General features: G+C 40.8%; 1 protein-coding gene across 1 annotated transcript in view; it reads left to right on the top strand.

Moving 5' to 3' along the window:
* The window catches only part of LOC136749046 (uncharacterized), a 57,423-nt gene that overhangs the window by 6,424 nt on the left and 38,122 nt on the right, over positions 1-12,877 (top strand). Inside the window, exons 7-17 of the mRNA XM_066702985.1 lie at positions 108-239; positions 411-518; positions 1,191-1,298; positions 1,986-2,093; positions 2,781-2,888; positions 3,561-3,668; positions 4,339-4,446; positions 5,119-5,226; positions 5,899-6,006; positions 6,677-6,784; positions 7,470-7,577. Of these exons, the coding sequence (XP_066559082.1) occupies positions 108-239; positions 411-518; positions 1,191-1,298; positions 1,986-2,093; positions 2,781-2,888; positions 3,561-3,668; positions 4,339-4,446; positions 5,119-5,226; positions 5,899-6,006; positions 6,677-6,784; positions 7,470-7,577 (1,212 nt within the window). The remainder of the gene's footprint in view (positions 1-107; positions 240-410; positions 519-1,190; positions 1,299-1,985; positions 2,094-2,780; positions 2,889-3,560; positions 3,669-4,338; positions 4,447-5,118; positions 5,227-5,898; positions 6,007-6,676; positions 6,785-7,469; positions 7,578-12,877) is intronic.

The raw sequence follows: 12,877 nt of genomic DNA, 5'->3' as shown, positions 1-12,877 counted from the left end.
GCTTTTCCAGACCTGTTAGGGATTGACTACAGTTTTAAAGCTAGTGCTAAGAACGTGGAGATACTTATTCCTAATGCATTCCATCTTATTCCCCTACTCTTGCCCAGCATCCAGTCTTGTTTCCATTGGATGGAGGTTTGCAGGCGTGGGGTCAACATGGACAACAGTGTTGCCCCCAGCACATCCACCAACCAGCCACAAACTACACACAACCAGAGGAGAGAACTGGGGGAGTCGAGGTAAGTGAGCTAGAAACGCGTTTGTTTTTATTTCTGACATGTGATTTATATGTAGTACGGAGTGGAATAAAATCATTGTCTTCATTTAAGCTAATTAATGAATTAATAAACTGTTAATGTATAAAAAGCTTCCCTGTGAATCTTACATACTTATTTTCTCTGTCCCTAAAGAAACCCACTGAAGCGTGGCTGGCATGACAACGCAGTCACTGGATCTCCATCCAGGAAAAAGAGAAAGGTCTCTGATAGAAATGGGAGCATTACACAGCTTGACCAGAGGTAGGACACTGCAAAAGCTTCACATTGAGAGCCGGGAACGCCTGTTTGTCCTGGCAGAGTACAGAAACAAATCACCATTAATATAGTCTAATATATGAATATAGCCCCAGCCTAAGGCTCGTACCAAACTATGAGTACCCAAGAGCCAGTGGAGTCTCTGTGACTGTACTGTATCTGACATGCCTCTTCTCTGAGTCTTACAGTAGAAGTGCAGATTGCAATGTACTCAAGTGCAACCCTGTACCTGTAGTGTTTATAAGTAGTAGATTGTGCCTTGTGACAGTGAAGTAAATGGCGATAGGTTTGCACTTTGTGATTCATGGGAAGGTGAATATGTTGATTCGGTCCAGCCCTGTCCATCGCAACAGCCCTTAAACGGCCCATTAGAAAAGTCACATCTCCTGTGCAGAGCTGCGCAGTGTTGCTGGCCTAGAGATGCATTGTTTTAAAATAATGATCTCTATAGGATAATGTAAGCCAGGATATTTAGAAATGTAGTGTATTTCTCTGCAAATGATAGCAAATATGTCCAGAATTGTGTGATTGTGATATGTAGTACGGAGTGGAATAAAATCATAGTCTTCATTTAAGCTAATTAATGAATTAATAAACTGTTAATGTATAAAAAGCTTCCCTGTGACTCTTACATACTTATTTTCTCTGTCCCTAAAGAAACCCACTGAAGCGCGGCTGGCATGAAAACGCAGTCACTGGATCTCCACCCAGGAAAAAGAGAAAGGTCTCTGAAAGAAAAGGAAGCATTACGCAGCTTGACCAGAGGTAGGACACTGCAAAAGCTTCACACTGAGAGCTGGGAACACCTGATTGTCCTGGCAGAGTACATAAACAAATCACCATTAACATAGTCTAATATATGAATATAGCCCCAGCCTAAAGCTCGTACCAAACTAAGAGTACCCAAGAGCCAGTGGTGTCTCTGTGACTGTACTGTATCAGACATGCCTCTTCCCTGAGTCTTACAGTAGAGGTGCAGATTGCAATGTACACAAGTGCAACCCGTAGTGATTATAAGTGTGTGATCTGTGATTGATATGTAGTAGAATGTGCCTTCTGACAGTGAAGTAAATGGCGATAGGTTTACACTTTGTGATTCATGGGAAGGTGAAAATGTTGATTCAGTCCAGCCCTGTGCATCGCAACAGCCCTTAAACGGCCCGTTAGAAAAGTCACACCTCCTGTGCAGAGCTGCGCAGTGTTGCTGGCCTAGAGTTGCATTGTTTTAAAATAATTATCTCTATAGGATAATGTAAGCCAGGATATTTAGAAATGTAGTGTATTTCTCTGCAAATGATAGCAAACATTTCCAGAATTGTGTGATTGTGACATGTAGTAGGGAGTGGAATAAAATAATTGTCTTCATTTAAGCGAATTAATTAATTAATTAACTGTTAATGTATAAGAAGCTTCCCTGTGAATCTTACATACTTATTTTCTCTGTCCCTAAAGAAACCCACTGAAGCGTGGCTGGCATGACAACGCAGTCACTGGATCTCCATCCAGGAAAAAGAGAAAGGTCTCTGATAGAAAAGGAAGCATTACGCAGCTTGACCAGAGGTAGGACACTGCAAAAGCTTCACACTGAGAGCTGGGAACGCCTGATTGTCCTGGCAGAGTACATAAACAAATCACCATTAATATAGTCTAATATATGAATATAGCCCCAGCCTAAAGCTCGTACCAAACTATGAGTACCCAAGAGCCAGTGGTGTCTCTGTGACTGTACTGTATCAGACATGCCTCTTCCCTGAGTCTTACAGTAGAGGTGCAGATTGCAATGTACACAAGTGCAACCCGTAGTGATTATAAGTGTGTGATCTGTGATTGATATGTAGTAGAATGTGCCTTGTGACAGTGAAGTAAATGGCGATAGGTTTGCACTTTGTGATTCATGGGAAGGTGAATATGTTGATTCGGTCCAGCCCTGTCCATCGCAACAGCCCTTAAACGGCCCATTAGAAAAGTCACATCTCCTGTGCAGAGCTGCGCAGTGTTGCTGGCCTAGAGATGCATTGTTTTAAAATAATTATCTCTATAGGATAATGTAAGCCAGGATATTTAGAAATGTAGTGTATTTCTCTGCAAATGATAGCAAACATTTCCAGAATTGTGTGATTGTGACATGTAGTAGGGAGTGGAATAAAATAATTGTCTTCATTTAAGCGAATTAATTAATTAATTAACTGTTAATGTATAAGAAGCTTCCCTGTGAATCTTACATACTTATTTTCTCTGTCCCTAAAGAAACCCACTGAAGCGTGGCTGGCATGACAACGCAGTCACTGGATCTCCATCCAGGAAAAAGAGAAAGGTCTCTGATAGAAATGGGAGCATTACACAGCTTGACCAGAGGTAGGACACTGCAAAAGCTTCACATTGAGAGCCGGGAACGCCTGTTTGTCCTGGCAGAGTACATAAACAAATCACCATTAATATAGTCTAATATATGAATATAGCCCCAGCCTAAAGCTCGTACCAAACTATGAGTACCCAAGAGCCAGTGGTGTCTCTGTGACTGTACTGTATCAGACATGCCTCTTCCCTGAGTCTTACAGTAGAAGTGCAGATTGCAATGTACTCAAGTGCAACCCTGTACCTGTAGTGTTTATAAGTAGTAGATTGTGCCTTGTGACAGTGAAGTAAATGGCGATAGGTTTGCACTTTGTGATTCATGGGAAGGTGAATATGTTGATTCGGTCCAGCCCTGTCCATCGCAACAGCCCTTAAACGGCCCATTAGAAAAGTCACATCTCCTGTGCAGAGCTGCGCAGTGTTGCTGGCCTAGAGATGCATTGTTTTAAAATAATTATCTCTATAGGATAATGTAAGCCAGGATATTTAGAAATGTAGTGTATTTCTCTGCAAATGATAGCAAACATTTCCAGAATTGTGTGATTGTGACATGTAGTAGGGAGTGGAATAAAATAATTGTCTTCATTTAAGCGAATTAATTAATTAATTAACTGTTAATGTATAAGAAGCTTCCCTGTGAATCTTACATACTTATTTTCTCTGTCCCTAAAGAAACCCACTGAAGCGTGGCTGGCATGACAACGCAGTCACTGGATCTCCATCCAGGAAAAAGAGAAAGGTCTCTGAAAGAAAAGGAAGCATTACACAGCTTGACCAGAGGTAGGACACTGCAAAAGCTTCACACTGAGAGCTGGGAACGCCTGATTGTCCTGGCAGAGTACAGAAACAAATCACCATTAATATAGTCTAATATATGAATATAGCCCCAGCCTAAAGCTCGTACCAAACTATGAGTACCCAAGAGCCTGTGGTGTCTCTGTGACTGTACTGTATCAGACATGCCTCTTCCCTGAGTCTTACAGTAGAAGTGCAGATTGCAATGTACTCAAGTGCAACCCTGTACCTGTAGTGTTTATAAGTAGTAGATTGTGCCTTGTGACAGAGAAGTAAATGGCGATAGGTTTGCACTTTGTGATTCATGGGAAGGTGAATATGTTGATTCGGTCCAGCCCTGTCCATCGCAACAGCCCTTAAACGGCCCATTAGAAAAGTCACATCTCCTGTGCAGAGCTGCGCAGTGTTGCTGGCCTAGAGATGCATTGTTTTAAAATAATTATCTCTATAGGATAATGTAAGCCAGGATATTTAAAAATGTAGTGTATTTCTCTGCAAATGATAGCAAACATGTCCAGAATTGTGTGATTGTGATATGTAGTACGGAGTGGAATAAAATCATTGTCTTCATTTAAGCTAATTAATGAATTAATAAACTTAATGTATAAAAAGCTTCCCTTTGAATCTTACATACTTATTTTCTCTGTCCCTAAAGAAACCCACTGAAGCGCGGCTGGCATGAAAACGCAGTCACTGGATCTCCATCCAGGAAAAAGAGAAAGGTCTCTGAAAGAAAAGGAAGCATTACGCAGCTTGACCAGAGGTAGGACACTGCAAAAGCTTCACACTGAGAGCTGGGAACGCCTGATTGTCCTGGCAGAGTACATAAACAAATCACCATTAATATAGTCTAATATATGAATATAGCCCCAGCCTAAAGCTCGTACCAAACTATGAGTACCCAAGAGCCAGTGGTGTCTCTGTGACTGTACTGTATCAGACATGCCTCTTCCCTGAGTCTTACAGTAGAAGTGCAGATTGCAATGTACTCAAGTGCAACCCTGTACCTGTAGTGTTTATAAGTAGTAGATTGTGCCTTGTGACAGTGAAGTAAATGGCGATAGGTTTGCACTTTGTGATTCATGGGAAGGTGAATATGTTGATTCGGTCCAGCCCTGTCCATCGCAACAGCCCTTAAACGGCCCATTAGAAAAGTCACATCTCCTGTGCAGAGCTGCGCAGTGTTGCTGGCCTAGAGATGCATTGTTTTAAAATAATTATCTCTATAGGATAATGTAAGCCAGGATATTTAGAAATGTAGTGTATTTCTCTGCAAATGATAGCAAACATTTCCAGAATTGTGTGATTGTGACATGTAGTAGGGAGTGGAATAAAATAATTGTCTTCATTTAAGCGAATTAATTAATTAATTAACTGTTAATGTATAAGAAGCTTCCCTGTGAATCTTACATACTTATTTTCTCTGTCCCTAAAGAAACCCACTGAAGCGTGGCTGGCATGACAACGCAGTCACTGGATCTCCATCCAGGAAAAAGAGAAAGGTCTCTGAAAGAAAAGGAAGCATTACACAGCTTGACCAGAGGTAGGACACTGCAAAAGCTTCACACTGAGAGCTGGGAACGCCTGATTGTCCTGGCAGAGTACAGAAACAAATCACCATTAATATAGTCTAATATATGAATATAGCCCCAGCCTAAAGCTCGTACCAAACTATGAGTACCCAAGAGCCTGTGGTGTCTCTGTGACTGTACTGTATCAGACATGCCTCTTCCCTGAGTCTTACAGTAGAAGTGCAGATTGCAATGTACTCAAGTGCAACCCTGTACCTGTAGTGTTTATAAGTAGTAGATTGTGCCTTGTGACAGAGAAGTAAATGGCGATAGGTTTGCACTTTGTGATTCATGGGAAGGTGAATATGTTGATTCGGTCCAGCCCTGTCCATCGCAACAGCCCTTAAACGGCCCATTAGAAAAGTCACATCTCCTGTGCAGAGCTGCGCAGTGTTGCTGGCCTAGAGATGCATTGTTTTAAAATAATTATCTCTATAGGATAATGTAAGCCAGGATATTTAGAAATGTAGTGTATTTCTCTGCAAATGATAGCAAACATTTCCAGAATTGTGTGATTGTGATATGTAGTAGGGAGTGGAATAAAATAATTGTCTTCATTTAAGCGAATTAATTAATTAATTAACTGTTAATGTATAAGAAGCTTCCCTGTGAATCTTACATACTTATTTTCTCTGTCCCTAAAGAAACCCACTGAAGCGTGGCTGGCATGACAACGCAGTCACTGGATCTCCATCCAGGAAAAAGAGAAAGGTCTCTGAAAGAAAAGGAAGCATTACACAGCTTGACCAGAGGTAGGACACTGCAAAAGCTTCACATTGAGAGCCGGGAACGCCTGTTTGTCCTGGCAGAGTACAGAAACAAATCACCATTAATATAGTCTAATATATGAATATAGCCCCAGCCTAAAGCTCGTACCAAACTATGAGTACCCAAGAGCCTGTGGTGTCTCTGTGACTGTACTGTATCAGACATGCCTCTTCCCTGAGTCTTACAGTAGAAGTGCAGATTGCAATGTACTCAAGTGCAACCCTGTACCTGTAGTGTTTATAAGTAGTAGATTGTGCCTTGTGACAGAGAAGTAAATGGCGATAGGTTTGCACTTTGTGATTCATGGGAAGGTGAATATGTTGATTCGGTCCAGCCCTGTCCATCGCAACAGCCCTTAAACGGCCCATTAGAAATGTCACATCTCCTGTGCAGAGCTGCGCAGTGTTGCTGGCCTAGAGATGCATTGTTTTAAAATAATTATCTCTATAGGATAATGTAAGCCAGGATATTTAGAAATGTAGTGTATTTCTCTGCAAATGATAGCAAACATGTCCAGAATTGTGTGATTGTGATATGTAGTACGGAGTGGAATAAAATCATTGTCTTCATTTAAGCTAATTAATGAATTAATAAACTTAATGTATAAAAAGCTTCCCTGTGAATCTTACATACTTATTTTCTCTGTCCCTAAAGAAACCCACTGAAGCGCGGCTGGCATGAAAACGCAGTCACTGGATCTCCATCCAGGAAAAAGAGAAAGGTCTCTGAAAGAAAAGGAAGCATTACGCAGCTTGACCAGAGGTAGGACACTGCAAAAGCTTCACACTGAGAGCTGGGAACGCCTGATTGTCCTGGCAGAGTACATAAACAAATCACCATTAACATAGTCTAATATATGAATATAGCCCCAGCCTAAAGCTCGTACCAAACTATGAGTACCCAAGAGCCAGTGGAGTCTCTGTGACTGTACTGTATCAGACATGCCTCTTCCCTGAGTCTTACAGTAGAGGTGCAGATTGCAATGTATACAAGTGCAACCCGTAGTGATTATAAGTGTGTGATCTGTGATTGATATGTAGTAGAATGTGCCTTCTGACAGTGAAGTAAATGGCGATAGGTTTACACTTTGTGATTCAAGGGAAGGTGAAAATGTTGATTCGGTCCAGCCCTGTGCATCGCAACAGCCCTTAAACGGCCCATTAGAAAAGTCACATCTCCTGTGCAGAGCTGCGCAGTGTTGCTGGCCTAGAGATGCATTGTTTTAAAATAATTATCTCTATAGGATAATGTAAGCCAGGATATTTAGAAATGTAGTGTATTTCTCTGCAAATGATAGCAAACATGTCCAGAATTGTGTGATTGTGATATGTAGTACGGAGTGGAATAAAATCATTGTCTTCATTTAAGCTAATTAATGAATTAATAAACTTAATGTATAAAAAGCTTCCCTGTGAATCTTACATACTTATTTTCTCTGTCCCTAAAGAAACCCACTGAAGCGCGGCTGGCATGAAAACGCAGTCACTGGATCTCCATCCAGGAAAAAGAGAAAGGTCTCTGAAAGAAAAGGAAGCATTACGCAGCTTGACCAGAGGTAGGACACTGCAAAAGCTTCACACTGAGAGCTGGGAACGCCTGATTGTCCTGGCAGAGTACATAAACAAATCACCATTAACATAGTCTAATATATGAATATAGCCCCAGCCTAAAGCTCGTACCAAACTATGAGTACCCAAGAGCCAGTGGAGTCTCTGTGACTGTACTGTATCAGACATGCCTCTTCCCTGAGTCTTACAGTAGAGGTGCAGATTGCAATGTATACAAGTGCAACCCGTAGTGATTATAAGTGTGTGATCTGTGATTGATATGTAGTAGAATGTGCCTTCTGACAGTGAAGTAAATGGCGATAGGTTTGCACTTTGTGATTCATGGGAAGGTGAATATGTTGATTCGGTCCAGCCCTGTCCATCGCAACAGCCCTTAAACGGCCCATTAGAAAAGTCACATCTCCTGTGCAGAGCTGCGCAGTGTTGCTGGCCTAGAGATGCATTGTTTTAAAATAATTATCTCTATAGGATAATGTAAGCCAGGATGTTTAGAAATGTAGTGTATTTCTCTGCAAATGATAGTAAACATTTCCAGAATTGTGTGATTGTGATATGTAATAGGGAGTGGAATAAAATAATTGTCTTAATTTAAGCTAATTAATTAATTAATTAACTGTTAATCTACAAAGAGCTTCCCTGTGAATCTTACGTACTTATTTTCTCTGTCCCTAAAGAAACCCACTGAAGCGTGGCTGGCATGAAAACGCAGTCACTGGATCTCCACCCAGGAGAAAGAGGAAGCTCTCTGAAAGAAATAGGAGTATTATGTTTTACGGGTGCTATTTGTGTGAAACATAACTTTGTCCATGAAATGAAATGTATGCCAATGTCTCTCAGGGCAGCTGGGGGGTTTTCTTTTCAAGGGTAATTTCAGGAATATTGTATATTTTACTTTTTCTCACCAAAATTGCTCAGGACGAAATACTCATTATGTGCACATGACTTGATTAGTGACATCATCGTGACACGTGAGAAATTTTGGTTAATCTGATGAGAGTCATGGCGCATACGAGTTGCGATTGTTTAAATCACCATTTCAAAAACCGTCAGTAACTTCTAATGCAGCTGATCAGCTACATTTTAAACCAGCCAATATTACATTAAATAAATAAGATTAAAATATCTGGCGCTGATAAACAATCAGTGGGTCCTGATTCTCTTTGGATAGAGGAGAATAAATCCAATACACGTTAGATAACATAGTTGCATGAAGGGATAGGCGTGATTGAAGGGGGATCAAGGTGGCAATGTCCTCCCCTCATTTTGAAATCGGTCAAATCGCCCCTCCTGTCTGTTTTATAAATGTGATCTTTCACAATGAATGCCCCCAACACCCCCCCCCCCACACACACACACACACACATCTGGAACTAAAGCTATGCCACTGTATCAGTGTCTTCTGGGTTCTCTCCAGAATATATGGATAATTATGCAATGTGCTTCGATGGAATTACTTCCAAATTATGGTTGTACTCAATCTAGACTCCACAGGGCAGGTATGTTGTGGCCAGGTTTAGTGATGTTGCACTTCAGGGCTTCCACTGTGAACTTCTGGTATCACACAGCTCAAATGGTGTGGAAACATACAATTTCTTAGAAGGCTGCAATTGGTTTCATGATATAATTTACAAATGGAGTTTCATACTACGGTAGAATACATTAAACAATGCCCTTACATCAAATTAATAAAAACATACGTGTTGTATCAGGTGGCACTTCTATGACTCTGGGGAAGAACTACTGTAGTTAATGATATTGCTTATTATCTGATTGATTGCTGATCTAAAGTGCTTCACTTAGGAGACTGGAAGATTACTGACTGTAATTTGCCTGGCTTTACTCTTTTTATTAATTTGATGCAATGGGTTGTTTTTTATTCTACCTGTCGTGTACCGTAGCATTACGAGTGGCTGAGGCTCCAGGCACTTCGACTCGCAAAACTGTCTCCGGTAGTCGTTGACTATTCAATCAAATTGCAAAGAAGAGTCCGCTTTCAACCAATCAGGCTTTACAGTTGCTGAGGATCCGCCTCCAACTGCCTAGCAGCCTTGAAACAGCAAATGAGGGAATTCGATTTGAAGGAGGTTACAGTCTGTATAACACTATTATACCCTACTTTATACCGTTATTAATCCATATAACCATGTACGCATGTACATGTATATTTAATACATTTAGCTGATTCATATATTTAACATTAATTATACAATTTTGCATCGAGTGGCTACATATGTACAGCGTTAAAGAACACACAATTTTGCAGTTTTTGAATCATGACGCTTAAATACATTTTGCCTGTGTATGTGTCCTTATTAGTATTTATAGTGTAGCTACTGTTTTTAATTGTATGATACTCAAGTACTCGGTGCTGAAAAGATGTACGAGAGCACAAAAAAACAAAAAGAATGACTTGATTACATCCTTAAAGCAGTGAGTTAGTGCCGCATTATACCTGCGTGGTGATGTGTTGATACAGGTGAGCGCTGTACTTCAGGTTAATTATGGAAAACGCGCGTTTAAAGTCTGCATTTCGACCCTGTATTCATACTTAATGCATTCGTGCTTTCTGAGTTCAGTCACACATCTTAACTGAAGTCCTCGCCCAGTGCAAATGCCATATTACATGTAGAGTAGACGCACTGCAAGACACCAAGAACTGGATCTCTGTGAATTACCCAAGTCATTCAATAAAACGTTATCGTACACTACATTACCCTTGGTATTCGTTGTGTACGAGCAGCCGAGGTCATTAAGTACAGCATTTCTGTCATTCCTGTCAGTGAAAGAAAAATCTGAAATTGTTTGGACTGATATCAAATGTGTAATATATTCAACCACGTACATAGCATTGAAACTTGCATTTCCATATAGGCTACGGTATACAGGACAGGAATAACAGAAATGCTTTATTGAATGACCTGGGCGGCTCGTAAAGTACCAGTACCGGGGGTAATGCAGTGTACATATACCGTCTTATGTAAAATTGTATGATTAATGTTGAATATACACGTACATGGTTATATGATTAATAACTGTATAAAATAGGGTATAATAGTTATACTGGCTGTAGTCTTTCCTTCTCACCTCCTTCAAATCGAATTCCCTCATTTGCTGTTTCAAGGCTGCTAGGCAGTTGGAGGCGGATCCTCAGCAACTGTAAAGCCTGATTGGTTGAAAGCGGACTCTTCTTTGCAATTTGATTGAATAGTCAACGACTACCAGAGACAGTTTTGCGAGTTTTGCCTGGAGCCTCAGCCACTTGTAGTGCCACGGTACACGGCAGGTAGAAAACAACCCCTTGCATCAAATTAATAAAAAGAGTAAATACAGGCAAATTACAGTCAGTAATCTTCCAGTCTCCTAAGTGAAGCACTTTAGATCAGCAATCAATCAGATAATAAGCAATATCATTAACTACAGTATTTCTTCCCCAGAGTCATAGAAGTGCCACCTGATACAACACGTATGTTTTTATTAATTTGATGTAAGGGCATTGTTTAATGTATTCTACCGTAGTATGAAACTCCATTTGTAAATTATATCATGAAACCAATTGCAGCCTTCTAAGAAATTGTATGTTTCCACACCATTTGAGCTGTGTGATACCAGAAGTTCACAGTGGAAGCCCTGAAGTGCAACATCACTAAACCTGGCCACAACATACCTGCCCTGTGGAGTCTAGATTGAGTACAACCATAATTTGGAAGTAATTCCATCGAAGCACATTGCATAATTATCCATATATTCTGGAGAGAACCCAGAAGACATTGATACAGTGGCATAGCTTTAGTTCCAGATGTGTGTGTGTGTGTGGGGGGGGGGGGTGTTGGGGGCATTCATTGTGAAAGATCACATTTATAAAACAGACAGGAGGGGCGATTTGACCGATTTCAAAATGAGGGGAGGACATTGCCACCTTGATCCCCCTTCAATCACGCCTATCCCTTCATGCAACTATGTTATCTAACGTGTATTGGATTTATTCTCCTCTATCCAAAGAGAATCAGGACCCACTGATTGTTTATCAGCGCCAGATATTTTAATCTTATTTATTTAATGTAATATTGGCTGGTTTAAAATGTAGCTGATCAGCTGCATTAGAAGTTACTGACGGTTTTTGAAATGGTGATTTAAACAAGCGCAACTCGTATGCGCCATGACTCTCATGCGCCATTGTAAACATATCTATTATCAGCTGATCAGCTACATTTAAAACCTTCCAATATTACATTAAATAAATAAGATTAAAATATCTGGTGCTGATAAACAATCAGGGGGTCCTGATTCTCTTTGGATAGAGGAGAATAAATCCACTACACGTTAGATAACATAGTTGCATGAAGGGATAGGCGTGATTGAAGGGGGATCGAGGTGGCAGTAACAGCCATACCAGAGACCCTGTATGTTAGTGAGCATGACAGCGAGTTGCAGAGACCAAAGAAAGTCCTCAGTGGTCCAAACAATACACCAATGCAGGTAAAAGGTCAATTTGTTGCCAACCTGAGCCTTGGAGAGAGAAAGGTCAAACAAGACATGTTTGTGGTGTCAGGACTAGTAATGCCACTGCAAGGACTACCAGCAATACATCGTTTGAAACAGATCCAGCTCATACAAGATGGGGAAACACAGTTCAAAGAATATTACCCGCAAGTGTTTACAGGCTTTGGAAAACTTATAAAATAAAAATGAAAGATGCAGCAACTCTGTACGCCCTTTCCACACCAAGACGTGTTCTGTTGCCCCTACTCAGGAAAATGAAAGAGGAATTAGAAAGAATGGAAGAGCCTATGGAATGGTGTGCTGGCATGCTGGCAGTTCCAAAATCAAATTGGAAAATTAGAATCTGTGTACATGTGGGGCAAATGTACAACTGAACAACAAGACAGAGGGGGGGGCACTATTTTTTTTTAATGCATTTTCTTTTGTTGCTAATCGGTATATTGGCGGCACTAGCACAGTACCTAAAAGAACCATTCTGTGGCAGACGCAAGCAGTTTTCAATGATGCAAATCGAGGAATAAATGTATTGCATTGAAGCTCGCACTGCCTGATGTATTCAGTTTAATTTTAATACATTACAGGCTGTGCAAAAAAATGGAGGCACCGCTGGGATGGGAGTGTGAGTAAGTCGGAGTGAGCTTGCACACAAGCAACCCGACTGCAACATTTACCCAAGAAAGAAAAGGGATCCAGAGAAACGTCCTGTGGAGACAGAGGTTTGACAGAGTGGATAGTGGTGGTGCAAGAAGCGTGCTGTATCGCACTCACTGAAGCCTGAGGGAGAGGA

Source organism: Amia ocellicauda, chromosome 5 (assembly GCF_036373705.1).
Source record: "Amia ocellicauda isolate fAmiCal2 chromosome 5, fAmiCal2.hap1, whole genome shotgun sequence".
Taxonomy (NCBI): Eukaryota; Metazoa; Chordata; class Actinopteri; order Amiiformes; family Amiidae; genus Amia; species Amia ocellicauda.
This window is presented reverse-complemented; position numbering and strand designations above follow the sequence as displayed.